General features: G+C 41.5%; 2 protein-coding genes and 1 pseudogene across 6 annotated transcripts; 2 read left to right on the top strand and 1 right to left on the bottom strand.

Annotated features, from left to right (window-relative positions):
* The first annotated feature begins 348 nt into the window (after positions 1-348).
* On the top strand, positions 349-12477 carry LOC139564410 (sialic acid-binding Ig-like lectin 7). The gene is made up of 8 exons (XM_071383923.1): positions 349-475; positions 3957-4108; positions 4288-4668; positions 4918-5238; positions 6316-6609; positions 7252-7378; positions 7588-7669; positions 8167-12477. The coding sequence occupies exons 2-8, from the start codon at positions 4048-4050 to the stop codon at positions 8554-8556; spliced, it is 1656 nt and encodes a 551-aa protein (XP_071240024.1). The 5' UTR covers positions 349-475; positions 3957-4047; the 3' UTR covers positions 8557-12477.
* Positions 10948-11805, bottom strand: LOC139564104 (interferon-inducible GTPase 5-like; annotated as a pseudogene).
* Positions 12478-21495: 9018 nt separating the features above from the next.
* LOC139564323 (sialic acid-binding Ig-like lectin 9) lies at positions 21496-27596 on the top strand. Of its 5 annotated transcripts, XM_071383771.1 has the most exons (11): positions 21524-21587; positions 22783-22833; positions 22984-23069; positions 23586-23728; positions 23935-24318; positions 24621-24941; positions 25027-25290; positions 25486-25608; positions 25744-25870; positions 26434-26515; positions 26669-27596. In XM_071383771.1, exons 4-11 carry the CDS (start codon positions 23668-23670, stop codon positions 27089-27091), a joined length of 1785 nt encoding a protein of 594 aa, XP_071239872.1. In that variant the 5' UTR covers positions 21524-21587; positions 22783-22833; positions 22984-23069; positions 23586-23667; the 3' UTR covers positions 27092-27596. The 5 variants fall into 5 exon arrangements, with proteins under 5 accessions (XP_071239871.1, XP_071239872.1, XP_071239875.1 ...); XM_071383774.1 differs by lacking the exon at positions 22984-23069 and having other exon boundaries at positions 21556-21587; XM_071383773.1 differs by lacking the exon at positions 21524-21587 and having other exon boundaries at positions 22988-23069.
* Positions 27597-27816: the final 220 nt, after the last annotated feature.

Genomic DNA, 27816 nt, shown 5'->3' on the forward strand with positions numbered 1-27816 from the left:
TATTCACATGTACTTGTTACAAACGGCCAATCTTGAAATATGTACACATTTTCTTGTGTAAATCTGTCTTATAGTAAAATGAAACTGCATGTAAATATAAAAGGCATGGGTATTGCAGTGTGTGTTGGTATTGCAGTCTGTGGCTCAGTTGTTTGAGTACGGTGCTTGCAATGCCTGGGTTGTGGGTTTGATTCCCACGGGGGACCAATACAGGAAAAAGTACAAAAATGCATTGACTCACTACTGTAAGTTTCTCTGGATATGAGTGTCTGCTAAATGACTTAAAGTTGGTTTGATGGGTAGGTTGATTATGGTCTATATACAGTATGGCTGGGCGGTATACAGTACAGAGGGACTTCCTGGATTGCAGCACCAGGTCAGAGAGAGTAACAGACTGGGGACATGAAGTGACAGTTCACACCCATCAGAGACACACAGGGCTCCTGATCAACAGGAGGAGAGAGCACACAGAGAGGTAATGTGCTGATTCAGTCTAACTTTCTGCATTGGATCGAAAGACAAGCTATTGAACCATTATATAGTTTTGTTTTGTTACATTGAATGACTGTTAAAACTTGATTATGACTACTTAATGTAATGGTAATTTTCTATTAACCCTTTAGGGCATTACAACACATTGCTTCAAAAGGCTTTATATACAGTTGAAGTCGGAAGTTTACATACACCTTAGCCAAATACATTTAAACTCAGTTTTTCACAATTCCTGACATTTAATCAGAGTACAAATTCCCTGTCTTAGGTCAGTTAGGATCACCACTTCATTTTAAGAATGTGAAATGTCACAATAATAGCAGAGAGAATGATTTATTTCAGCTTTTATTTCTTTCATCACATTCCCAATGGGTCAGAAGTTAACATACACTGAATTAATATTTGGTAGCATGGCCTTTAAATTGTTTAACTTAGGTCAAACCTTTCGGGTAGCCTTCCACAAGCCTCCCACAATAAGTTGGGTGAATTTTGGCCCATTCCTCCTGACAGAGATGGTGTAACTGAGTCAGGTTTGTAGGCCTCCATGCTCGCACATGCTTTTTCAGTTCTGCCCACACATTTTCTATAGAATTGAGGTCAGGGCTTTGTGATGGCCACTCCAATACCTTGACTTTGTTGTCCTTAAGCCATTTTGCCACAACTTTGGAAGTATGCTTGGGGTCATTATCCATTTGGAAGACCCATTTGTGACCAAGCTTTAACTTCCTGACTGATGTCTTGAGATGTTGCTTCAATATATCCACATAATTTTCCCTCCTCATGGTGCCATCTATTTTGTGAAGTGCACCAGTCCCTCCTGCAGCAAAGCACCCCCACAACATGATGCTGCCACCCCCGTGCTTCACGCTTGGGATGGTGTTCTTCAGCTTGCAAACATCCCCCTTTTTCCTCCAAACATAACGATGGTCATTATGACCAAACAGTTTTTGTTTCATCAGACCAGAGGACATTTCTCCAAAAGTGCAATCTTTGTCCCCATGTGCAGTTGCAAACCGTAGTCTGGCTTTTTTTATTAAACTCTTATGGCTACAATCCCGTTAACGGGATGATATGACAACAGCCAGTGAAAGTGCAGGGCGCCAAATTCAAACAACAGAAATCTCATAATTAAAATTCCTCAAACACACATGTATTTTATACCATTTTAAATGTATTCTCGTTGTTAATCCCACCAAAATGTCCCATTTCAAATAGGCTTTTCAGCGAAAGCACCACAAACTATTATTTTACATTACATTCACTTCCACAAGAAATGTTTGTTTTGTTCGTTAATGTCCATAATTAATGTCCAAATAGCTATTTTTGTTAGCGTGTTTGGTAAACAAATCCAACGTCAGGAAGCGCGCTCACTAAAAGCTGACGAAATGTCCAAAAGTTCCGTAACAGTCAGTAGAAACATGTCAAACGATGTATTGAATCAATCTTTAGAATGTTTTTAACATAAATTTGAATAACGTTCCAACCGGAGAATTACATTGACTTCAGATGAGCGATGGAACAGAGCTCCCTCTCATGTGAACGCTCATGGTCAGAGCATGGTCAGGTCATGGCAGAACTGACTAATTCCCCTCTCATTCGGCCCCTCTTCACAGTAGAGGCATCAGACAAGGTTCTACAGACTGTTGACATCTAGTGGAAGCAGTAGGAAGTGCAAACTCATCCATATCTCGCTGTGAATTCAATAGGATCTTGGTTGAAAATCGACCAGCCTCAGAATTCCCACTTCCTGTTTGGATTTTTCTCTCAGGTTTTGCCTGCCATGTGAATTCTGTTATACTCACAGACATCATTCAAACAGTTTTAGAAACTTCAGAGTGTTTTCTATCCAATACAAATAATAATATGCATATATTAGCAACTGGGACTGAGGAGCAGGCAGTTTACTATGGGCAACTCTGTGCACCTTTCATCCAAGCTACTCAATACTGCCCCTGCAGCCATAAGAAGTTATGGCAGTTTTGGAGCAGTGGCTTCTTCCTTGGAGCAGCGGCAGCCTTTCAGTTTATGTCGATATAGGACTTGTTTTACTTTGGATATAGATACTTTTGTACCTGTTTTCTTCCAGCATCGTCACAAGGTAATTTGCTGTTGTTCTGGGATTGATTTGCACTTTTTTGCACCAAAGTACATTAATCTCTAGGAGACAGAACGCGTATCCTTCCTGAGCGGTATGACGGCTGCGTGGTCCCATGGTGTTTAAACTTGTGTACTATTGTTTGTACAGATGAACGTGGTACATTCAGGCGTTTGTAAATTGCTCCCAAGGATGAACCAGACTTGTGGAGGTCTTGGCTGATTTCTTTTGATTTTCCCATGATGTCAAGCACAGAGGCACTGAGTTTGAAGGTAGGCCTTGAAATACATCCACCTCCAATTGACTCAAACAATGTCAATCAGCCTATCAGAAGCTTCTAGAGCCATGACATGATTTTCTGGAATTTTCCAAGCTGTTTAAAGGCCTAGTCAACTTAGTGTATGTAAACTTCTTTCCCAGTGGAATTGTGATACGGTGAAGTAAGTGAAATAATCTGTCTGTAAACAATTGTTGGAAAGATTACTTGTGTCATCCACAAAGTAGATGTCCTAACCGACTTGCCAAAACTATAGTTTGTTAACAAGAAATTTGTGGAGTGGTTGAAAAACGAATTTTAATGACTCCAACCTAAGTGTGTGTAAACCTCCGACTTCAACTGTAGCTTATGCATAAAAATGTATGAATGCAGTTAAAGATATTTTGGAGCAGTTATTAACGCTTATGCTGGGCATTATAATGTTTTATAAGGAGTCACTCATAAGGAGTTATAAATGTGCTTGGAATGCATTATGAAGAAGGTGGTCATAGGAACTGAGTGTCACACAGCTAGGAGTGGTGGGTGCGGAGTCAGGCGCAGAGAGCAGAGGATAATGGGGAAAAACAAACGTTATTACGGTATCCAAAAGTAACGCCAAAAACGACAGGCGAAAATAAACATGTCCAACCCAAAACTGGACACCAAACAGTCAGTGAACATAACACGCAACCAACATAGACAAACAGAGAACAAGCCCGCACAAAAGCAGGCGGGCCTAACAGGCTTAAATAGCCCTGAAACAAAACTCAAACAAGAAACAGGTGCAACCAATAAGACAAAATAAACAGAATAGGAAAAGGGGATCGTTGGCAGCTAGTAGACCGCTAACGACCGCCGAGCGCCGCTAGAACAGGCAGGGGAGCCACCTTCGGTGGAAGTCGTGACACTGAGACCATACATTTTTCTTTGACATACTCTCTTACATTACAGCAAAATACGTCTTAGTTGAATAAACATGCTATAAGACGGTTGTTATGAATGACACTGTAGCACTCATAAAGATGTAATGAAACATTAATATCGGATGTGTATTGCTATGTGTTGTTATTATCACAACACCATTTCATATTTTATTTCACACCTGTGCTCCAGACCAGTGGACACCGACAGAGATAGTGACAATAAGAGAAAGAGGAAAGAGACCCCGGTACTGTGATTGATTCATCAAGGCAGTGGAAGCAGGATGTGGGTCCTCATCTCGGCAGCTCTACTTCTCTCTCTGACAGAGAGAGCCCCATGCAACGGTAACGTCCCTTTTATCACAACTAATGTTGATATGATAATCATAAGTAGATGTGGTAGTAGTAGATGTAGGGCAAATATCTCAGTAGACACTATCTCATAAAAAAGGTTTACGAACAAGTTAAGGAGTATCTAAGTGCTTTCTGTATTACTCATGACTGTATTCATTTCCCTCCATCAGGACAGCAACAACCACCAGCAACAGCATCACCCTGGACCATCACCTTCAGTCCAGCAGAAATAACAGCAGAGAAGGGACTATGTGCTGTTATTTCATGTACATTCACTCACCCTGATAACATCAAGCCAACCACTGCAATATGGTTCAAGTGCCCTACAAATGACAGATGTGATAAGGATAAAAACATAATTTTCCACTCTGAAACTCCCCATGAAGTTCAGGAGGATTTTAAACAGAGAGTGTCTCTACTGGAGACTGATCTGACAAAGAAGAACTGTAGTGTGATCATCAACGACATCAGAGAGAATGATGCTGGAGAGTATCAATTCAGACTGCTAAGTTCATATTCATACTCGAAGAAAGTGAAAATCACAGTGAGCGGTACTATGACTATTATTACCAGTTACAGTGACAACCTATTATTGTAGTTAATTGTATACAGTACATACTTGTCAAGTTCCCCCTCAGGTCTCCCTTATTATAAAGTTCTATCATAAGAGGACATTTACTGGGAAAACTCCCATTCAGAGTCATCACATGCATGCTGCTCTCCTACGGCTGATTATGTGTCACTGCTGTTTTGTACACAGGTGTAAAACTCACTTCTGTGTTTGTATTTCCTGCCTCCAGCTCTGACCCAGAAGCCCTCAGTGTTGACTCCTCCTCTGACAGAGGGAGAACCAGCTACACTGACCTGCACCGCCCCGGGGATCTGCTCTGGAACTCCTCCTAACATCACATGGACATGGAGAGGAACAGGAGACAACATCACTGAGCTCAGAGACAACACCACCATACAGATTAGAGAGGACCTCACCCATGTGACAACAACCCACTTCTCAACGTTGACCTTTACCCCCTCAGCTGAACACCACAACATGATGGTTACGTGTCAAGTAACCTTCCAGAAAAAATATCAAATTGAAGAGACAGTAACTTTGAATGTGACATGTGAGTACCACCTATCCTACATTCTACATGAAACACCTTATTCCAGAGAATCTTTGAAACCTAGGAATAACCTTGATAATAAGCAAATTATACAGTATAAAGGCTCCACCTGCAGTTATGTCATGGCTTTGACCTTTTCCCTTTTTAATCATGATCCATTGTTATTAGTCCCTCAACCAACATAGTCTGAATTTAGTGTATGTTTAAAAATAAATGTGTACAATTAGAAACTCTTTGCACTTAAAGATGTGAAAGACCCCCAAATAACTGGAAATGAAAAGGTGAAGGAGGAAGGTACCCTGGATCTGACCTGCAGTGTTAACAGTTACCCTCCATCTGACATCACTTGGAGTAAGAACGGGACAAGTGCCCCACTTCAGAATTTCACGGAAAATGCTGCTCTCACCATCTCCAATGTGACAAGAGAACATGCTGGGGAGTATGTGTGTACAGTTCAACAGCTTAACAGGACTTTGACAGCTTCCACTGTTGTCACTGTGATGTGAAAGTACAAACTGGACTGAAATATACAAACTCATGTCATATTTTATGATCTGGAATCACTCTGGCTGTCACGCCCTGGCCTTAGTTATCTTTGTTTTCTGTATTATTTTAGTTAGGTCAGGGTGTGACATGGGGGATGTTTGTGTGTATTTGTCTCGTCTTGGGTGGTTGTATTGTATAGGGGGTTTTGTAGAGTGTATGGGGTTGTGTTCAGTGTAGGTATTTAGGAAAGTCTATGGTTGCCTGGTTTGGTTCTCAATCAGAGACAGCTGTTTATTGTTGTCTCTGATTGGGAGCCATATTTAAGGCAGCCATAGGCATTAGGCTGTTGTGGGTAATTGTCTATGTCTAACGTTAGTAGCTTGTGTATGCACTTTTGTTTGTAGCGTCACTGTTGTTTTGTTTAGTTTTGTAAAAGTATTTGTTTCGTGTTTCGTCTTCTCTCATAAAAGAAGATGTATTTGTATCACGCTGCGCCTTGGTCCACTCTTCCTCATCAAGACGATCGTGACAGAGGCATGTTTTTAGCATCAATCTATCACTGATATCTCTCTCTTCACTGTCTTTTTCCAGACCTTCCTGTGATTCTTCCTGGCTCTGGGTGTGTGGACCAGGCAGAGGTCATGATCTGTGTGTGTGTCAGTCAGGGGGTTCCCTTACCCCTCATAGAGTGGCCACTGCTGGAGCTCAACACAGAGAGGTGCAGCGCCACTACATCAGTGTTGGGTTCCTCAGTGAACAGCACCATCAGCCTGCCTGTTAGAAACCACAACAACACCACTGTGGAGTGTGTCAGCAGAAATGTTGTGGGTGTAGTGAGAGAGAAGCTGCAGGTCACGCAAAATAAGAGCCAAGAAAAGCAAGGAGGTAAATATATAAGTCAAGTTACTTGGTTAGAGAGTCACAGCTTCCCATTCCCACCCAATGTTTGCAATATTGATGATGTTATGTACATTTAGGCTTAGAGACATTTATATTTTCTTCCAGGAGATATGAAGTAATGAGCCACTTCCCATTCAGAGTTGGAAATTGATGTAACAATATATCACTAGCCACTTTAAACAATGCTACTTAATAAAATGTTTACATACCCTACATTACTCATCTCATCTCATATGTATATGTATATACTGTACTCTATATCATCTACTGCGTCTTTATGTAATACATGTATCACTAGCCACTTTAAACTATGCCACTTTGTTTACATACCCTACATTACTCATCTCATATGTATATACTGTACTCGATACCATCTACTGCATCTTGCCTATGCCGTTCTGTACCATCACTCATTCATATATCTTTATGTACATATTCTTCATCCCTTTACACTTGTGTGTATAAGGTAGCTGTTGTGAAATTGTTAGGTTAGATTACTCGTTGGTTATTACTGCACGGTCAAAACTAGAAGCACAAGCATTTCGCTACACTCGCATTAACATCTGCTAACCATGTGTATGTGACAAATAAAATTTGATTTGATTTGATTTGTTGTTCTCTTTTTAGAGAAGGAATGGGAAGGCATTATAGCTATGCTGTCGGACCTAAAACTGATTACTGCATTTGTGATTGGTGCAGCCCTCTCAGCCACCATCTGTTGTATCTTCCTGTGTTTGAAAGGGAAATGTAAAAGGTAAATGCATTCTATTACTTATGTAGAGTTAGTGTTAACTGAGTGTTGTTTTTTAAATCAATTGCAGATTGTCTTTAGAAATTCATATTTACTATCAAGAGAATCAGATACGTTGTCGAATGCACCAACGCCTTGCACCATAATGTAATGGGCGTGCTTGCTAACCCCTCCAAGATACAGAGAAATTTCATTTGCAATATTTTCCTTAGGCAAAAAGAGAGGATCCCAAAGGACTCAGACTCCAAAAGCCCTTTCATGAACCTGGAGATGGTGACATGTGAAGACCAACAGGTGCAGTACCAGTTTCTTTCTTTATTCAGCTTTACCAACATTTAGTTAGCATTGACATGCCAATATGAGTTGATAAGACAGTATAAACAGATCTGAGATCACCTGTCACGCCCTGACCTTAGAGAGACGTTTTATTTCTCTATTTGGTTAGTTCAGGGTGTGATTTGGGGTGGGCATTCTATATTGTCTATTTCTTTGTTTTTGGCCGAGTATGGTTCCCAATCAGAGGCGGCATTCTATCGTTGTCTCTGATTGGGAATCATACTTAGGCAGCCCTTTTTCCCACTTTCTGTTGTGGGATCTTGTTTTTGTTAGCTGCTGGTTTAGCGCTACAATACTTTACGTGTCGTTTATCTTTCTTGTTTTATTGGTGTTCATTTAATAAATTCAAAATGTACGCCTACCACGCTGTACCTTTGTCTCATTCCGACGACAGCCGTAACATCACCAAGCTAACAAAAGACTCCTAACACAGTACTTTGTCATCTACTCCATAGACGAATGCAGGACAGGCTGTGGACGGCGAACAGACCCCTCTGCAGTTGGAGCTGAGGGAGGGAGCTGAAAATGGAGGGCCCCAGACCAGTGGAGCCGCGGGAAAATTTGCCACAGAGGAAGAACTAAATGAAGTGGACTACGCCAGAATCAACTACTCCCTGCTGAAGAACAAGACTCCTGAGGAGGCAGAGAAGAAGACCACTACCACAGAGTCAGACTACGCCAAAATCAAAAGAGAGAAGAAGAAAGAAGGGAATGAAGATGGAGGAGAGGGGAGTGGTGTGATTATGGGGAAGGATGAGGAGAAAGGGAACGGTAAGCCAGCAGCAGAGACAGATGAGGATACAGCGCTTTACTCCAACGTCAAGGCTATTATGGGTGGTGAGTGACAAAGCAATTTTCGCTAGAAGCGTGGGGATGGCACACAGTATTAGCCATGGGTTCTTATATCATTTTCTGAATCCGGATTGAGTTTTATGATGATACTGGGACTTTTGTTCAACTGAAACTAGTGTAGTTAATAGTTTTGGTAAATGCTTTATTTTACAGCCCTGGTACTGTATGTTCCTGTTGGTTGTACAAATTCAATAAGAATATTTTCTAGTTGTACATAGAAGCAAGTTTTGTTAATGTTTTTCAAGGAAGTGTCATTTGACTTCTGTAATAATTCTGTTTTGTCACCATGAGGAAGGACTGACAAAGATGTGGTTTGGAATGGTAGAGACAGGTTCACTTAGATCGTTGACAACATGTAAAGTATATTTCTTCTCCAATGTTTATTGAAAATACAAATACACTATTACAGTTGTTGGTTAGCTATAGCCAGCATTTTGTTTTAACATATTAACATAGACGTGACATCAGTCAAAACAAGACATGGTATCAAGAACAAGATACAACAAGTTGAAACGAGCCACCAATGATTCCCCACATGGCAGCTTTGTGTCACTGTTGCTACTGTAGCTATCTGACCATCCAGAATCACCACAACACACGGCCTTCTGCCCCATTGAAGCGTGTGTATCGTTTTTGACATTGTCAGCTCACCCGTATCTGATACTATTTTTCTATTTATAGGTGTTCTTAATTTCAACATTATTTTATATTGAGACACTACCTCACTTTTTTCATTTGTTTGTTCTCTGAAATCTGTTCAAAGCATGTATAAATGGTGTATTTCTTTTTTTGCTATTTCCAACCTACCATCTCCACAAATTTCACTCAACAATAATTACAGGCTACCAATGGTATAAATCAGGAATGGGCAACTTTGATGGGGGTGCGGGCCACAAAAAATCTGAACTCATCAGGGGGGCAGCAGTGGCTCACGGGTCTGCTTAACAACATCCATACCCACACATGTAGTCAGAGCTGGCGGTAGCCTTTTGGGGGCCCTAAGAAAAATGTTGTTTCCCCTACCTTGCGAGCACAACATTTTAGGGCCCCACTCTTGACCTAATTTTGCCATGGGACTTAGAGAAATGCTGTAAATATACACATTCTGCCAAGGGGTTCAGAGAAGATTTTGCAATTTTATAACTCATTTCATCCTATTATAATTATTTTGCCATGGGGCGGAGAGAATAATTAGCAGTTTACAGCAAATTTCCTGCAATTCTACACATTCTTACTCCAGGTGATGTTTGATGATTATGGTGGGTAGCTGTCATCACTGCAGGTCAGATTCAGGGTATCACCCTCTCTCACTGTGTTACTACCTGAGCTCTTGGGTTTCTTCACATCTAGAAAACAAAGTGCATACTCAGTTAATCATGTTCACGAAATAGGTTCCATGCCGTGTTTCCCTGCCAACAGCTCCAAGGACTCGTCATCCAAACAGAGCAAGGCCCTGGTCTTGGTGAGAATCCTCTAGAGGCGAAAGAAACGCACACCTATTTAGGCGAGGTGCTAGCTAGCGGAGTAGAACACTTTGAAAAATAAAGGAGAGCCGCACACTCTAGGAGCTCAGATGCAAAAATGTTATGTCCAACGTTTCGACAGACAAGCTGTCTTCATCAGGGTATAATGACAAACACTGCGGGATGACTCATTTACATAGTGTCAAAAGACACATAGGTGTCTGTAATCATAGCCGGGTGTGGCCTGATATCATTGGTTAATTCTCATATATCAAAATAGCATTTAAAAACATAAATGGATAGTGTACAATCATAGATACAACTTGGCTACATAAGCCAGCAAACATTTACAATAGCACAGTAATCACAACAATGGCTTCAGAACAAAGTCTACGTTGAGACCGAAGGGAGCAAGGGTCTTTAAATTAAAGATCCAGGCAGCCTCTCGTTTTAACAATAATTTGTCGAGGTCACCCCCTCTCCTAGGGAGGGTGACATGTTCAATGCCAATATAATGTAGAGACGAAATCGAGTGGTTTGCTTCCAAAATGTGGGCCGCAACTGGGTAAGTCAAGTTTTTGCACCTAATGGTGCTACGATGCTCTGAGATTCGTACTTTTAATTTGTGCTTTGTTTTACCCACATCATTTTTACCACAAGGACAAGTTATAAGATGAATAACTGCCTTAGTGGAGCACGTGATCACACCTTTGATTGGAATCTGTTTCCCTGTTTGGGGGTTTTTGAAGGAAACATGACCACACCCGGCCATGATTACAGACATCTGTGTGTGTCTTTTGACACGATATAAACGAGTCACCCCTCAGTGTTTGTCATTATACCCTGATGAAGACAGCTTGTCTGTCGAAACATTGGACATTACATTTTTGCATCTAAGCTCCTAGAGTGTGCGGCTCTCCTTTATTTCTTGGTGAGAATCCTCACACCCACACTGCCATCCACCATACTAGGCCACAAGGGGCACAGGGATGGCTGACACCACTCCAAAGAGCGAGGCGACCGCCCACACCAGGGCCTTGAAGGTGTCCTTCTTCTGGGTGACCAGCTGAGCTGGGGAGAGAGTGGGCAAGGCCTTGAGGAGGGCGTGGGCCCGGATATACTGTAGACTGTTCTCTCTGCTACAGCACAGCAAACGGTACCGGAGTGCCAAGTCTAGGTCCAAAAGGCTCCAGGAGTCAAGTTTCTCCAGACAGGAGGGCCTCACTAGGAACACCTTAGGCAGGGCCACCCCCTTGGCCTTCTGCACCGCCAGGCTGGCCTTCCGCCTCTCTTCCAGGCTCTTCTCCATGTCAATATCGAAGGCCAGCAGGGCAAAGTACACCATGTCCCTCTGCACCGAGAGGGCCTCCAGGAACACCACCACGCTGTTGGCCTGGAGACTGAGTGAACACCATGACCACCACGTTGTACCGCAGGAACTTGACTAGCCCCATGTAAGCTTCCGGGTCAAAGGGCAAGGCTCCAGGGACGGGTGGCAGGTCCCTCAGGCAGAAGTCTGGGTGTTTGGGTTTGTGTAGATGGCCAGATCCTTTGGAGGGGTGGGGGAGAAGGGGTTTTAATCCAAAGGGCCCACACTACGGAGGGCGTTAAGGAAGGCAGCCTTCTCTGGCTCCCGGTTTCCCCGCCAAGACCAAGTTGATCCGGCTTATCAGGAGGTCCTCCACAGCATCCTTTGACGTCCGACACCTTGTTGTTCTCAATGGAGTCTTTGAGGTTCTCCAGGAGATTCAGGCTGTGAGATACAACATTCACCGCCATGGCTGTGAGAGAGGAGAGGATGGTCATTACCATAGGACAACACATAGGAATATACTTCTTAATCGTGGAGGATTACATTTCCTGGGCATGTAATTGATCAATTCAATTGATCATTCATTGGCATATCAATTAATGTCATTGACTGGCTGTTAGGTCCACACAGTTTAATACCGAGGTATTGGATTAGGAGGCAAGGACAAACTCTGACATTCACAGCCCACGTGGACTGGTAAACGTGGACCTTACTGCTTAATCATTTGGGGATAAGTGGGAACAGAAAAAAACTGTTTGAACAAAATTCATAACATTTTACGGAATAACAATGTATACTACTTAACTGGTCAAATGAAAGTATTGTGTAATTGGTAAGTATTGGGTAAACAAACACACAATCTTAGATCCAACTAACTGTCTTGTCATACCTAGCCAGTTGCACAATTGAATGCATTCAATCGAAATGTGTCCTCCGCATTTCACCCAACCCCTCTGAATCAGAGATGTGGGGGGGTCTGTCTTAATCGACGTCTAATATATGTGTTAACAGAGAGTTTTTCCGGTAGCTCTTTTAGAATTCCTTGATTGTGACATATTAGTTTCTCTTCTTCAACCTGTGACACTCAAAGGAAATGCATTATATTTTCACAGTTTAGTATTAAAACAAAGGGATATTTATTAGAATTTCTGTTTCACTTCTATGATAATGCCTTAATTTACTCTAACAATACTTAGTCTGATGTGAGTTTTTAAACAGGGCCTCATGCCTGGATATCCGAGAACGTAGCAGTCGTATATACTCAGCAACTTCCTACAGAACCAAAGAAACAACAACCACCACACAATCAGATGTTCTGTGTGAAAGGCAGTTGGATTGTCTCCATTTTCTGCTAATGTAACCCACACCACACACCTCTGTTGGTTTTGTGTTCAGAGGAAACCATATACATCAGTGGTATTCAACTCTTACCCTACAAGGTCCAGATTACTGCTGGTTTTGTGTTCAGAGGAAACCATATACATCAGTGGTATTCAACTCTTACCCTACAAGGTCCAGATTACTGCTGGTTTTGTGTTCAGAGGAAACCATATACATCAGTGGTATTCAACTCTTACCCTACAAGGTCCAGATTACTGTTGGTTTTGTGTTCAGAGGAAACCATATACATCAGTGGTATTCAACTCTTACCCTACAAGGTCCAGATTACTGCTGGTTTTGTGTTCAGAGGAAACCATATACATCAGTGGTATTCAACTCTTACCCTACAAGGTCCAGATTACTGCTGGTTTTGTGTTCAGAGGAAACCATATACATCAGTGGTATTCAACTCTTACCCTACAAGGTCCAGATTACTGCTGGTTTTGTGTTCAGAGGAAACCATATACATCAGTGGTATTCAACTCTTACCCTACAAGGTCCAGATTACTGCTGGTTTTGTGTTCAGAGGAAACCATATACATCAGTGGTATTCAACTCTTACCCTACAAGGTCCAGATTACTGTTGGTTTTGTGTTCAGAGGAAACCATATACATCAGTGGTATTCAACTCTTACCCTACAAGGTCCAGATTACTGCTGGTTTTGTGTTCAGAGGAAACCATATACATCAGTGGTATTCAACTCTTACCCTACAAGGTCCAGATTACTGCTGGTTTTGTGTTCAGAGGAAACCATATACATCAGTGGTATTCAACTCTTACCCTACAAGGTCCAGATTACTGCTGGTTTTGTGTTCAGAGGAAACCATATACATCAGTGGTATTCAACTCTTACCCTACAAGGTCCAGATTACTGCTGGTTTTGTGTTCAGAGGAAACCATATACATCAGTGGTATTCAACTCTTACCCTACAAGGTCCAGATTACTGCTGGTTTTGTGTTCAGAGGAAACCATATACATCAGTGGTATTCAACTCTTACCCTACAAGGTCCAGATTACTGTTGGTTTTGTGTTCAGAGGAAACCATATACATCAGTGGTATTCAACTCTTACCCTACAAGGTCCAGATTACTGCTGGTTTTGTGTTCAGAGGAAACCATATACATCAGTGGTATTCAACTCTTACCCTACAAGGTCCAGATTACTGCTGGTTTTGTGTTCAGAGGAAACCATATACATCAGTGGTATTCAACTCTTACCCTACAAGGTCCAGATTACTGCTGGTTTTGTGTTCAGAGGAAACCATATACATCAGTGGTATTCAACTCTTACCCTACAAGGTCCAGATTACTGCTGGTTTTGTGTTCAGAGGAAACCATATACATCAGTGGTATTCAACTCTTACCCTACAAGGTCCAGATTACTGCTGGTTTTGTGTTCAGAGGAAACCATATACATCAGTGGTATTCAACTCTTACCCTACAAGGTCCAGATTACTGCTGGTTTTGTGTTCAGAGGAAACCATATACATCAGTGGTATTCAACTCTTACCCTACAAGGTCCAGATTACTGCTGGTTTTGTGTTCAGAGGAAACCATATACATCAGTGGTATTCAACTCTTACCCTACAAGGTCCAGATTACTGCTGGTTTTGTGTTCAGAGGAAACCATATACATCAGTGGTATTCAACTCTTACCCTACAAGGTCCAGATTACTGCTGGTTTTGTGTTCAGAGGAAACCATATACATCAGTGGTATTCAACTCTTACCCTACAAGGTCCAGATTACTGCTGGTTTTGTGTTCAGAGGAAACCATATACATCAGTGGTATTCAACTCTTACCCTACAAGGTCCAGATTACTGCTGGTTTTGTGTTCAGAGGAAACCATATACATCAGTGGTATTCAACTCTTACCCTACAAGGTCCAGATTACTGCTGGTTTTCTGTTTTGCCTGATTTATTGCACCCACTGGTATCCCAGGTCAAAATCAGTTTGGGAAAAAGGAAAAAAGTACAGGAACTGGCTTCGAGGTCCAGATTTGAATTTGATAAAAATCATGATTTTTTGGTTTGTTTTTTAAAATAAATTGTGCTTAACATTAATACCATCGGTATAATTACTGTTGAAAACAATTTTTCTGGAGACGATAGGTTGAAAATAATTTAAAAAAATGCACCATTATACATTATTTGAACAGATGTCAGAGAACATACAAATTAAAATACACAAAACCAAAGTGAGGTAGTGTCTCAATAACAAAACAATACTGCAATGATGTACAGACTCATACATAAATATCTAAATATTCTGATAGTATACAACTTAAAAGCATAATGTACTTTTTTGTCTTTTTTTCTTGCTCGTCCAAATTAGATTTATTTCTTGTATATTGCAGCATTATTCTGCACTATGAGTATTCTATGTTCAGAAATATATAATCCAACCGCAAAGGCGCTATCACTTGGTCCAAGCTTCCTGCCATCCAGGACCTATATATTAGGCGTGTCATATTAGGCGTTCTCTCTGCTATCACACGGCAAGCGGTACCGGAGCACCAAGTCTAGGTCCAAAAGGCTCCTTAACAGCTTCTACCCCCAAGCCATAAGACTGCTGAACAATTAATCAAATGGCCACCCAGACTATTTTCCTAGCCACCATCTACATCTGCATTGCTTGCGGTTTGGGGTTTTAGGCTAGGTTTCTGTAGAGCACCTTGTGAAATCGGCTGATGTAAAAAGGGATTTATAAATACATTTGATTGATTGATTGATTTGCATTGACACCATTTATGAACAGAGCACAACAATTTATCCTAGGTTCTTCCACAATAAATGATATTGATGTCACGCCCTGACTTTAGTTCCTTGTTTATGTCTCTATTTTGGTTTGGTCATGGCGTGAGTTGGGGTGGGCATTCTATGTTTTGTTCTATGTTTTGTACTTCTATGTGTTTGGCCTGGTGTGGTTCCTAATCAGAGGCAGCTGTCAATCGTTGTCTCTGATTGAGAACCATACTTAGGTAGGCTGTTCCCACCTGTGTTTGTGGGTAGTTGTTTTCTGTCTCTGTGTCTGCACCAGACAGAACTGTTTCGTGTTGGTCTATTTTTGCTATTTTGTTTTAGCGTTAAAATAAATATTAACATGGACACTTACCACGCTGTGTTTTGGTCCACTCCTTCTTCCACCAACAGCCGTTACAATTGAACGAGAGTACTTAAATGATGTAACACAAGGGCAGAAAAGTGTGTGTTTATCTTTATGCCAACATTGAGCAACAATGTATTTATCATAACCATTACAGATAAATCCTAATTGCTAAATTGCTACATATACACTGAGTGTACAAAACATTAAGAACATCTGCTCTTTCCATGACAGACTGACCAGATGAAAGCTATGATCCCTTATTGATGTCACTTGTTAAATCCACTTCAATCAGTGTAGATGAAGGGGAGGAGACCGATTTAGGAGACCGAAATAATGATTTTTAAGCCTTGAGACAACTGAGACATGGAGACCTACAGCACCCAGTGTCACAGGAAGGCCAAAAAGATAATCAAGGACAACAACCACCCGAGCCACGGCCTGTTCCCCCACTATCATCCAGAAGGTGAGGTCAGTACAGGTGCATCAAAGCTGGGACCGAGAGCCTGAAAAACAGCTTCTATCTCAAGGACATCAGTCTGTTAAATAGCTATCACAAGCCGGGTACCAACCGGCCACTCAACCCTGCACCTTAGAGGCTGCTGCCCTATATACATAGACATGGAATCACTGGCCACTTTAAATAATGGAACACTAGTCACTTTAATAAATGTTTACATACTACTTTACTCATCTCATAGGTATATACTGTATTCTATTCTACTGTATTTAGTCAACCCGACATTGAAACACAAGCATTTCGCTACACCCGCAATAACATCTGCTTAATATTTCTATGTGACCAATAACATTTTATTTTATTTGATAGGCGCATACAGACAGCTTGGCTACATTGTAACCGCAAAGAGGCCACGGTGAGCTCACATACGGGCTCAGCCAGGACTGTGACTTCTGCAACTGAATGAACCCATTTCAACATGTAATGTGATTGGACTGATTGATGTTGGGAAAATAGATGATAAAATGCAGAATGGTGTCAAATGCCTATAAACAGCTCAGGGAGAACAAATATTTCATATACAGTATTTAAATCAGGCATAGTGACATGACACCATTTTCTTGTGGTGAACGCCTCTCAAATGAAAGGTAACAACACCCTGAGTGCATCGAACATGAAACAACGAAACAAATGTAACAGCACAACAAAGTAGATAAGCAATGTTCTTTTGCAGGTGTCTTTTCATTTTAAACACCAGTGGTGAAACTAGTGCTTTCTAAAAGCCAATTTGTGCTTGATCTGAAAATGTGGTCGGAGGCTTCATATGGAGGGTGTGACACAAACTCACTTCCTTGACAACTTCTTTCACCAGAGCTCTGTGCTGCTGCACAAAGAGCAAGAAGTATGAATGCCCTGACTTCTGCAGAGGCTGTATTACTGTAAATCCTGCACGGACAATGCAGACTCTGACCACGAATTGCCTTCAAAAGTCAATTTATGCTTTATCTGGAAATGTGGTCGGAGGCGCCATATGACGCAATTGTGGAGCCCCCGGAGGCATGCAGAGGCCAAATGTAGCTCCGTACCGCATAGCCGTGCACCTCCACAGTTTTGTAACAATGTGGAGGGCTCCATATAGCTCCGCATTGACATGATTGGTGGAAGCTAGGAGGGGGCGGGAGGGGCAGGATGTCCAGAATAAACACAAACTCACTTCCTTGACAACTTCCTTCACAACAGCTATGCAAGAAGTATACAGTGCATTCGAAAGTATTCAGACCCCTTGACTTTTTCCACATTTTGTTACTTTACAGCCTTATTCTAATATGGATTCAATTGTTCCCAAAATTCACCCAACTTATTGTGGGAAGCTTGTAGAAGGCTACCCGAAAAAAGTACAAACAAAGTACAAAGTACTAATGGAGAGTGTGTAAACCTTTGACCCACTGGGAATGTGATGAAAGAAATAAAAGCTGAAATAAATCATTCTCTCTGCTATTATTCTGACATTTCACATTCTTAAAATAAAGTGGTGATCCTAACTGACCTAAGACAGGGAATTTTTACTATGATTAAATGTCAGGAATTGTGAAAAACGGAGTTTAAATGTATTTGGCTAAGGTGATGTAAACTTCCGACTTCAACTGTAAGTATTCTGACCCTATACTCACTACTTTGTTGAAGCACCTTTGGCAGCGATCACAGCCTCAAGTCTTCTTGGGTATGACTACAAGCTTGGCACACCTATATTTAGGGAGTTTCTTCCATTCGTCTCTGCAGATCCTCTCAAGCTCTGTCAGGTTGGATGGGGAGCATCACTGCAGAGAGCATCACTGCACAGCTATCATCAGGTCTCACCAGAGATTTTCAAACGGGTTCAAATCCGGCCTCTGGCTGGACCACTCAAGGACATTTAGAGATGTGTCCCGAAGCCACTCCTGCGTTGTCTTGGCTGTGTGCTTAGGGTTGTTGTCCTGTGGGAAGGTGAACCTTCGCCACAGTCTGAGGTCCTGAGCTCTCGGGAGCAGGTTTTCATCAAGGATCTCTGTACTTCTCTTCATCTCTTCAACTTCATCTTTCCCTCGATTATGACTAGTTTCCCAGTCCCTGCCACTGAAAACATCCCCACAGCATGACGCTGCCACCACCATGCTTTACCGTTGGGATAGTGTCAGGTTTCCTCCAGAAGTGACACTTGACATTCAGGTCAAAGAGATCTTGGTTTCATCAGACCAGAGAATGTTGTTTCTGATGGTGTGAGAGTCCTTTAGGTTCCTTTTGGCAAACTCCAAGCTGGCAGGTCATGTGCCTTTTACTGAGGAATGGCTTCCATCTGGACATTTTACCATAAAGGCCTGATTGGTGAGGTGCTGCAGAGATGGTTGTCCTTCTGGAAGGTTCTCCCATCTCCACAGAGGATCTCTGGAGCTCTGTCAGAGTGACCATCGGGTTCTTGGTCACCTCCCTGACCAAGGCCCTTCTCCCCCGTTTTGGCTGGGCGACCAGCTCTAGGAAGAGGTCTTGGTGGTTCCAAACTTCTTCCATTTAAGAATGACAGAGGCTATTGTGTTCTTGGGGACCTTCAATGCTGCAGAAATGTTTTGGTACCCTTCCCCAGATCTGTACCTCGACATAATCTTGTATCGGAGCTCTACGGACAATTCCTTCAACCTCATGGCTTGGTTTTTGCTCTGACATGCACCATTTACTGTGGGAACTTATATAGACAGGTGTGTGCCTTTCCAAATCATGTCTGATCAATTTAATTTACCACAGGTGGACTCCAATGAAGTTGTAGAAACATCTCAAGAATGATCAATGGAAACAGGATGCACCTGAGCTCAATTTCTCTAGGTAAACAAGGTATTTCTGTTATAATTTTTTTACTTTTGCAAACATTTCTAAAAAAACAGTTTTGGCTTTGTTATTATTGGGTATTCTGTGTAGATTGATGAGGATTTTGTTTTTAAATCAATTTTTGAGTACGGCTTTAACTTAACTAAATGTGGAAAGAGTCAAGAGGTCTGAATCATTTCCGAATGCACTTTAAATGCCCTGACTTCTGCAGAGGCCATATTGCAGTAGATGCCAGATTGACCATGCAAAGCCTTTTAAGACACTGAACCAAAACAGTGGCTGCACCTGAGCAATGTAGAAAACAGTGTATCAGATGACATGGCCTCCACAATCCCCCGACTTCATTCAAATTGAGATGGTTTGGGATGAGTCGAACCACAGAGTGAAGCCAAAAGCAGCTCAGTATATGTGGGAACTCCTTCAAAACTGTTGGGAAAGCATTCCAGGTGAAGCTGGTTGGGAGAATGCCAAGAGTGTGCAAGCTATCATAAAGGCAAAGGGTAGCTATTTGAAGAATCTCAAATATAAAATATATTTTGATTTGTTTAACAATTTTTTGGTTACTACATGATTCCATATGTGTTATTTCGTGGTTTTGATGTCTTTACTATTATTCTACATGATAGAAAATAGTAAAAAAATAAGAAAAACCCTGTAATGAGGTGTTCTAAAACTTTTGACCAGTAGTGTATGTTTTTGTACCCCTTTAAACTAGAAAGTATCATGATCCATGAGGTATTTTGATATTTTCAGTGATTAGTAATGTACACGCCTGTTGTCTCAAGATGAATGGTTTTGCCCACTTGAAAGTTTTGCAATTGAAATGCAAAAAAAGAAAGGAGAAATGATTTGATCTCTACTTTTCCAAACCACATCTTTGTTAGTCCTTCCCCATGGTGAAAAAACAGAAACATTGCGCAAGTAAAATTACACTTCCTTAAAAAACATTACAGAAACACCTTCCAAACTTGCCTCATTGTACAACAAGTAAATAATTGTATTGAAATTGTACAACCACCAGGCACATACAGTACCAGCTGACACAGGGCTGTAAAATAAAGCATTTACCAAAACTATTAAAAGAGGCGTTGTGGCGCGGATTGAATCCCGGCCTGATTCGGATACTGCAGTTGCAACTATTGGCAAGTTAAATGGTTAAAAACATATTTGTGTGATGTACAGTAGTACTGTAAACAATGGAGAGGTGGCGTGAGGATAACTGTTAATAAAGTAATGGAGAACTGTAATTGGAGGGGGTATTTCTACCTTACTGTTTAGGAGATGTGTTGAGAAAACAGATTTTCGAACAAAACATTTTCTGTTGTTTTCTTCATTTATTTTAGCTTGAAATCGAAGATAGATGGCTTCTCTGTAGATGGGATGAACTTGGGAATTTAGACTATCAGCGGCCACCACTGGGTGGAAGACGATTTAAAGATTTAGTCACCAGGCCATCAGACATTTAGAACATCCAAAGAAAAGGAATATCCAGTCATATTGCAAAGAAAATATACCACAATAAATGTCCATGTTGAGGCATGAGTCATGTTCTAATCTGAACATACTTTTTTTCTAATAGCAGCAACACATACTGTATTTTAGGGATTATAGTTCAAATGTAATTATTTGGGAGAAGTAAAACCCCACCTATATAATATAGTAAGGTTGGGGGTACTTAAACAAAGTCTTAAAGTGTGAAGAGAAACTTAACTGAGGCCGACAGAGTGTTGTAAAAGCCTTGGTCAAACTCAGTAAGGCTAACTATCAGATCTTAAAGTAAAACACATCATGAGCTGGAGACCAAGGCATCATTTTATTACCTTCTTTTAGCTAGGCAAGTCAGTTATTAAGAACAAATTCTTATTTACAATGACGGCCTACTGGGGAACTGCCTTGTTCAGGGGCAGAACGACAGACCTTGTCAGCTCGGGGATTTGATCCAGCAACCTTTTGGTTACTGGCCCAACACTCTAACCACTAGGCTACCTGCTGCCCCAAAACATGGAGCATAATGGATTTTACAGTAATACTGTTTTCAGAGGAATTGCAGTTCGATCTCTGCATGAACAGTAGCGGTCAATTATGTTGATTTATGACTACATGCACATTTGCTGTACAACTACACAAAATGACACTATTACTGGTTTTGAATAAGTTACAAATTATATTTTTACTTCATATTTTATCTGAATATATAAGCTACGGGGATTGTAGTGTTGGTTGATCGGTATAACCCAAATGATGGGTTGGTTGATGGGTTTGGGTTGATTATGGTCTATATACAGTCCAGTATGGCTGGGCAGTATGCAGTACAGAGGGACTTCCTGGATGCAGCACCAGGTTAGAGGGAGGAGTAACAGACTGGGGACATGAAGTGACAGTTCACACTCCTCAGAGACTCACACGGGGCTCACAGACAACAAGAAAAGAGAGCATACAGAGAGAGGTAATGTGCTGATTCAGTCTTATTCTTTGCATGGCAAATATGTCTTTTTTAAAGTGCTTGGAGAAAATGGACAACTCTGGACATTACTTAATTATTTAACAAAACTAGTAACTCCTTAGTCCTTGGTAGAAACAATTGGCACTTTGTTTGTTACAATGACTCCCCATGTGACTTAAAAAGTATGTGATTACTCTGTTACCATGTGGTTTCAAAATAAGTTCCAGACAATTAAGGTAAAATCAAGCATAACTAGGAGTTTGACATCTCTCCATGCATTAAATTACAGTTGAAAAAAATGAGGTAAGAAGGTTGTGACAATCATAAACGTGTCATGAAACGTTCATGTCAGTTGTTAGGATATGTATTTCCTTACACAGCTGGCAACGGGATGTGTCGATATTATCATACTAAAGAACAAGAAGGCCCGCACACGGTTGAAGCTCCCAATTCACTGCTTTATTGACAACGTTTCGATCCGGAACAGATCTTCGTCAGGTCAAACAAACTGAGTACTCACTTCCCAAAATATACACATTCCATCTCACATGACCATTATGCACATGACGCGTGTTGGGCGTGGAAACAATAAAACATGTTGCACAAGCAATCATAATTCATCTCAGAGGTACAAATGCTCATAAAGGATTATATACATACAAATGGATTCAAGTTAAAAAATCTTGGCAACAGTAGTAAAAAGATTGTTGAGAACGTTTGGAATACCCGCCCATATGACTATACTGAGCAGGAGGTGAGGTGGCCGTAGGTATAATTCCAGTGACCTATTTCAAAAACAATTAGTGTATCTCTAATCATTTGATATCAATGAGATGGGCAGATATAGTAGTTACAGAATCTAATATATACAGTATGTACAAAATGACCAACTAGGAGACCTGGAAGGCAAGACAAATCAAAGTGACATACAGTATGTAAGAAAGGGTCTGATATCAAACTCTTGGTTCAGACCTTTAGGAGACGTGGTGCACAAACGGTGATTCCAATACAATTCTCTTCTCAATAATAGATTATCAGTACCCCCCCCCCCCCCCCCCCCCATGAGTCTTAACATGTTCGATACCAATGTATCTCAGAGAGCTAATGTTGTGACGGGCATCCATGAAATGTGCAGCCACAGGGTTTCTCTGGTCAAGGGTCCTGATATTACTCCTGTGTTCTGCTATTCATGTTTCAGAGAGCGGTTCGTTTCTCCTGCATAGCATCGACCACAAATACACTTGATCAGGTATATCACATTTTTTGTGGAACGTGTAATGACGTCCTTAATCTTGATGGCCTTGCCCGTGATAGGGTGATTGAACATTGTGCATTTGTTCGTAAAGTTACACTGGGTACATCGACCACATATGTAATTACCGTCCGGCACATTGTCTAGGAAGATGCTACGTGGCACCAGTGGAAGATCAGACCTCACCACCATTTGACTGATGTTGGGGGCGCATCTGAAGACGACCCACGGAGGTTCTTTAACCTCTTTTCCAGTTGTGGATCAGTGCTCAAGATGTACCAGGGTTTTTTAATGATGTGGTCAAACTGTTTACCAAGTGGGGAGTTTTGAAGGAAGCATTGAACGCGTTGGTCAGGAGGGCGGGGAGTTTTTGGCATGAGGGAGTCATCAAGGGTCATATTTTTATAACGTTCCCCTGCTTCATGCAGACATTCCTCTGGGTAATGGCTTGCTTGTTATAGTCACTCTGTGTACTACAAATCCTGCGTATGCGACTGTATTGGCTGATGGGGAGGCTCTTTTTTAGGGGTCTAAGGGTGGAAGCTGTCTCCGGGTAACAAGGAATTCCTGTCCGTCGGCTTCCTGTTTAGGTCCGAGCTGAAGCCCTCCCCCTCCCTCTTTATCAAAATGTTCAGAAAACTTGTTTCATGCATCAAAGGTGAGAGTGAATTTGAAATGTTCACTGCTTGTATAACACTCTTATCATGTTATTTTGTGTTATTCTGTGTTATTCTCTTTCTGTGCTCCAGACTTGTGGACACAGACAAGGGGACCAGAGAAAGAGGTAAAAGAGGACAGACCCTGGTGTTGTGGTTGATTAATCGAGGCAGGATGTGGGTCCTCATCTGGGCAGCTCTACTCTTCTCTCTGACAGGGAGAGCAACATGTCACAGTAGGGTTCCTTTCATCATTAAAGTATTGTTAATATTGAAATCTTTAGTAGATGTATACATGTGGTAATCGTAGTGGTACAGTATGGTAATTAAAACCCATTTTAATCTAAACTGATTCTGTATCATCAAAACAGTTCAGTACAAGTGAAGTAGTATCCAAGTGCTTTCTGTATTACTCATGACTGTATTCATTTCCCTCCATCAGGACAGCAACAACCACCACAGACATCAACACCCTGGACCATCACCTTCAGTCCAGCAGAAATAACAGCAGAGAAGGGACTATGTGCTGTTATTTCATGTACTTTCACTCACCCTGATGACATCAAGCCTACCACTGCAATATGGTTCAAGTGCCCTAGAAAGCACAGATGTGATGAGGATAAAAACATAATTTTCCACTCTGAAACTCCCTATAAAGCTCAGGAGGATTTTAAACAGAGAGTGTCTCTACTGGAGACTGATCTGACAAAGAAGAACTGTAGTGTGATCATCAACGACATCAGAAAGAAGGATACTGGAGAGTATCAATTCAGAATGTTAGAAGGACCATTTACATACCCACAGAAAATGAAAATCACAGTGACAGGTACAGCATGACTATTACTCTCAGTTACATTGACATGACTATTACTGTAGTTAGTTATGTACACTGACTGTAACATACAGGTACATTCCTCCAATTCACAAATGCCAAGATTCCCCTCCCCAAGTCTCCCTTTCCAATGTCTGCTTTTTTATAAACAATGGTGGGATTTGTGGGGGCATTATTTGGAGCAGTTTAATTAACATGGGTAGGATTGTTAGGATGCTGTCACACTGCGTCTGATTCTGTTTCTCTGATGTCTGGTACACAGATGTAACTTCTGTGTTTGTATTTCCTGCCTCCAGCTCTGACCCAGAAGCCCTCAGTGTTGACTCCTCCTCTGACAGAGGGAGAACCAGCTACTCTGACCTGCACCGCCCCGGGGATCTGCTCTGGAACTCCTCCTCACATCACATGGACATGGAGAGGAACAGGAGGCAACATCACTGAGCTCAGAGACAACACCACCATACAGATTAGAGAGGACCTGACCAATGTGACAACAACACACTTCTCAAAATTGACCTTTACCCCCTCAGCTAAGCATGACGGCACCAACGTCACATGTCTGGTGACCTTCAATGGCAACATCACCACTAAGAAGACACTGACAATGAATGTGGCACGTATGTATTGTACATTATCTGACCTTGTGCTGCAACACTTCTATTTCATGAACATGATTTGTATGTACTGTTCTTTATTTTCTAGATGTGAAGGAACCCAAGATCTCAGGTAGTAACACAGTGAGAGAGGGTGATACCCTGAATCTGACCTGCAGTGATGACAGCTACCCACCCTCATCATCTAACATCACCTGGAGTAAGAAGGGGACAGCAGCTTTGGAACGGAATAACTCTGGACTGGCCACTCTCATCATCTCTAACATGACAAGAGAACATGCTGGGGAGTATGTGTGTACAGCTCAACACCACAAGAGATCTCTGACAGCTTCCACGGTTGTCACTGTGATGTGTGAGTACAAGCAGCACTGTACAGACTTATTGAAAATGGCTTGTGACATGCTGGTACCTTTAAATTGCCTATGATTTATCTCCCCTCTCATGACGTGTGTGTGTGTGTGTGTAACTCAGGGAGTTCCCTTACCCTTCATAAGATGGTTAACACTAAAAGAGTACAGTTTTACTACATCAGTGTTGATGTTCTCAGTGAACAGCACCATCAGCCCGACTGTCAGAAACCACACCAATGCCACTATGGAGTGTGTCAGCAGAAATGAAGCGGGCAGAGTGAGAGAGAAGCTGCAAGTCAACCAAATAGAAAAACAAGAAGGTAAAGATATAAGTTAATATACTTTGTTAGAGAGCCACAGCTTCCCAATATCAATGCAACATAGAGCATTTGCACTCTTGGATTGAGAAAAGTTGTGCGCCACTTCTAAAACCCAACGTGTTGTTCTCTTTATAGAGGATGTGTCTAAAGACATCATGGCTATGCTGTCGGACCTAAAACTGATTACTGCATTTGTGATTGGTGCAGCCCTCTCAGCCACCATCTGTTGTATCTTCCTGTGTTTGAAAGGGAAATGTAAAAGGTACATGCATTCTATTACTGATGTACAGTTGCTATTCACTGAATATGTTATTTTAAAAATCAATTACAGATTGTCTTACTGATTTATTCATATTTATTATCAAGAACATCATATTTATTGTCAAAAGTACCAATGTCTTGCACCATTGTTACGTCCGTTGTTAGGAGGCCAAGGTGCAGCGTGGTAGGCGTACATTTTACTTTATTTTCAAATGACACCAAAAAACAACAAATCACAAAACGAACGTAAAGCTCTGTAGTGCTAAACAGCAACTAAACAAAGACAAGATCCCACAACTGAAGGTGGGAAAAAGGGCTGCCTAAGTATGATCCCCAATCAGAGACAACGATAGACAGCTGCCTCTGATTGGGAACCATACAAAGAAATAGACAAAGAAATAGACAACCTAGAATGCCCACCCAAATCACACCCTGACCTAACCAAATAGAGAAATAAAAAGGCTCTCTAAGGTCAGGGTGTGACAACCATATTGTAATGGAAGTGCTTGCTAACCCCTCCAAAATACAGTTATTGAGACATTTCATTTGTACTCTTTTCCTTAGACGCAAAGAAATGATCCCAAAGCACTCAGACTCCAAAAGCCCTTTCATGAACCTGGAGATGGTGACATGTGAAGACCAACAGGTGCAGTACCAGTTACTTTCTTTATTCAGCTTTACCAACATTCAGTTAGCATTAACATGCCAATATGAGTTTACAAGGCAACACAAAAAGGTCTGGGACCACCAAGCTAACAAAATACTCCTAACACAGTGCTTTCTGTCATTTACTCCATAGACGGATGCAGGACAGGCTGTAGGGGGCAAACAGACCCATCTGCAGGTGGAGCTGAGGAAGGGAGAAGAAAACGGAGGGCCCCAGACCAGTGGAACCGCAGGAAAATCTACCACAGGGGAAGAACTAAATGAAGTGGACTACGCCAGAATCAACTACTCCCTGCTGAAGAAGAAGACTCCTGAGGAGGCAGAGAAGAAGACCACCAGCACAGAGACAGACTACGCCGAAATCAAACGAGAGAAGAAGAAAGAGGAGGAAGAAGATAGTGGAGAGGGGAGTGGTGTGATGGAGGAGGTGGAATGGGAAGAAGGGGAGGAGATGATAGGGAAGGATGAGGAGAAAGAGAACGGTAAGCCATTACGAGAGACAGATGAGGATACAGCACTTTACTCCAACGTCAAGGCTATTATGGGTGGAGAGTGAGAGAGTGACACAGCAATGTGGGAGATAGCGCACAGTACTATGGCTTCTAATATACAGCCCTGCGGTATTTTCTCATATTCTAGATTGAAGGTTTTATGATGATAGAGACTTTGTTTAACTGAAACTACTGTAGGTAATAGTTTTGGTAATTCCTTATTTTTCAGCATTGTCTAATGTAATGTTAGTTTTGTAATGATTCTGTTTTTGTGTCACCATGGAAGGACTGACAAAAACGTAGTTTGGAGAAGTAGAGAGGTCAAACCATGTCGTTTTCTTCTCCTCTGTTCCTTCCTGTTTTTGCATTTTGATTTAACCCTAACCCTATATATTGAGGCACTACCTTACTTTTGATGTTTGTGTGTATTTTAGTTGTTTGCTATCTGAAATTTGTTCAAAGAATTTCAAAATTGTTTTAACTGTCTTGTAGCATGATGTATTACAGTACCCATAATGCTCTGTATCAATATACGGTTTTATCTTGGTAAAGACGTTCCTAAAGCTAACACTATGGTGTCCCGTCTACGTATTAATACATCAGAGGAGGCTGGTGGTAGGAGTTATAGGAGGACACGTTAATTGTAATGGCTGGAATGGAATACTTGAAACTGTATATGGAAACCACATGTATGACTCTGTTCCATTAATTCCATTCCAGCCATTAAAACAAGCCTGTCCTCCTATAGCTCATCACACCAGCCTCCTCTGTGATACATGGTGTCAGAAGT

Source organism: Salvelinus alpinus, chromosome 35 (assembly GCF_045679555.1).
Source record: "Salvelinus alpinus chromosome 35, SLU_Salpinus.1, whole genome shotgun sequence".
NCBI lineage: Eukaryota > Metazoa > Chordata > Actinopteri > Salmoniformes > Salmonidae > Salvelinus > Salvelinus alpinus.

Coding starts and splice junctions, on each gene's coding strand:
- LOC139564410 (XM_071383923.1), top strand. CDS start 4,048: ATGTGGGTCCTCATCTCGGCAGCTCTACTTCTCTCTCTGACAGAGAGA. Junction 4,669..4,917: donor AGTGAAAATCACAGTGAGCG/GTACTATGACTA, acceptor TCCTGCCTCCAG/CTCTGACCCAGAAGCCCTCA. Junction 5,239..6,315: donor AGTAACTTTGAATGTGACAT/GTGAGTACCACC, acceptor GTCTTTTTCCAG/ACCTTCCTGTGATTCTTCCT.
- LOC139564323 (XM_071383769.1), top strand. Junction 24,942..25,026: donor ACTGACAATGAATGTGGCAC/GTATGTATTGTA, acceptor TTTATTTTCTAG/ATGTGAAGGAACCCAAGATC. Junction 26,516..26,668: donor TGACATGTGAAGACCAACAG/GTGCAGTACCAG, acceptor TTTACTCCATAG/ACGGATGCAGGACAGGCTGT.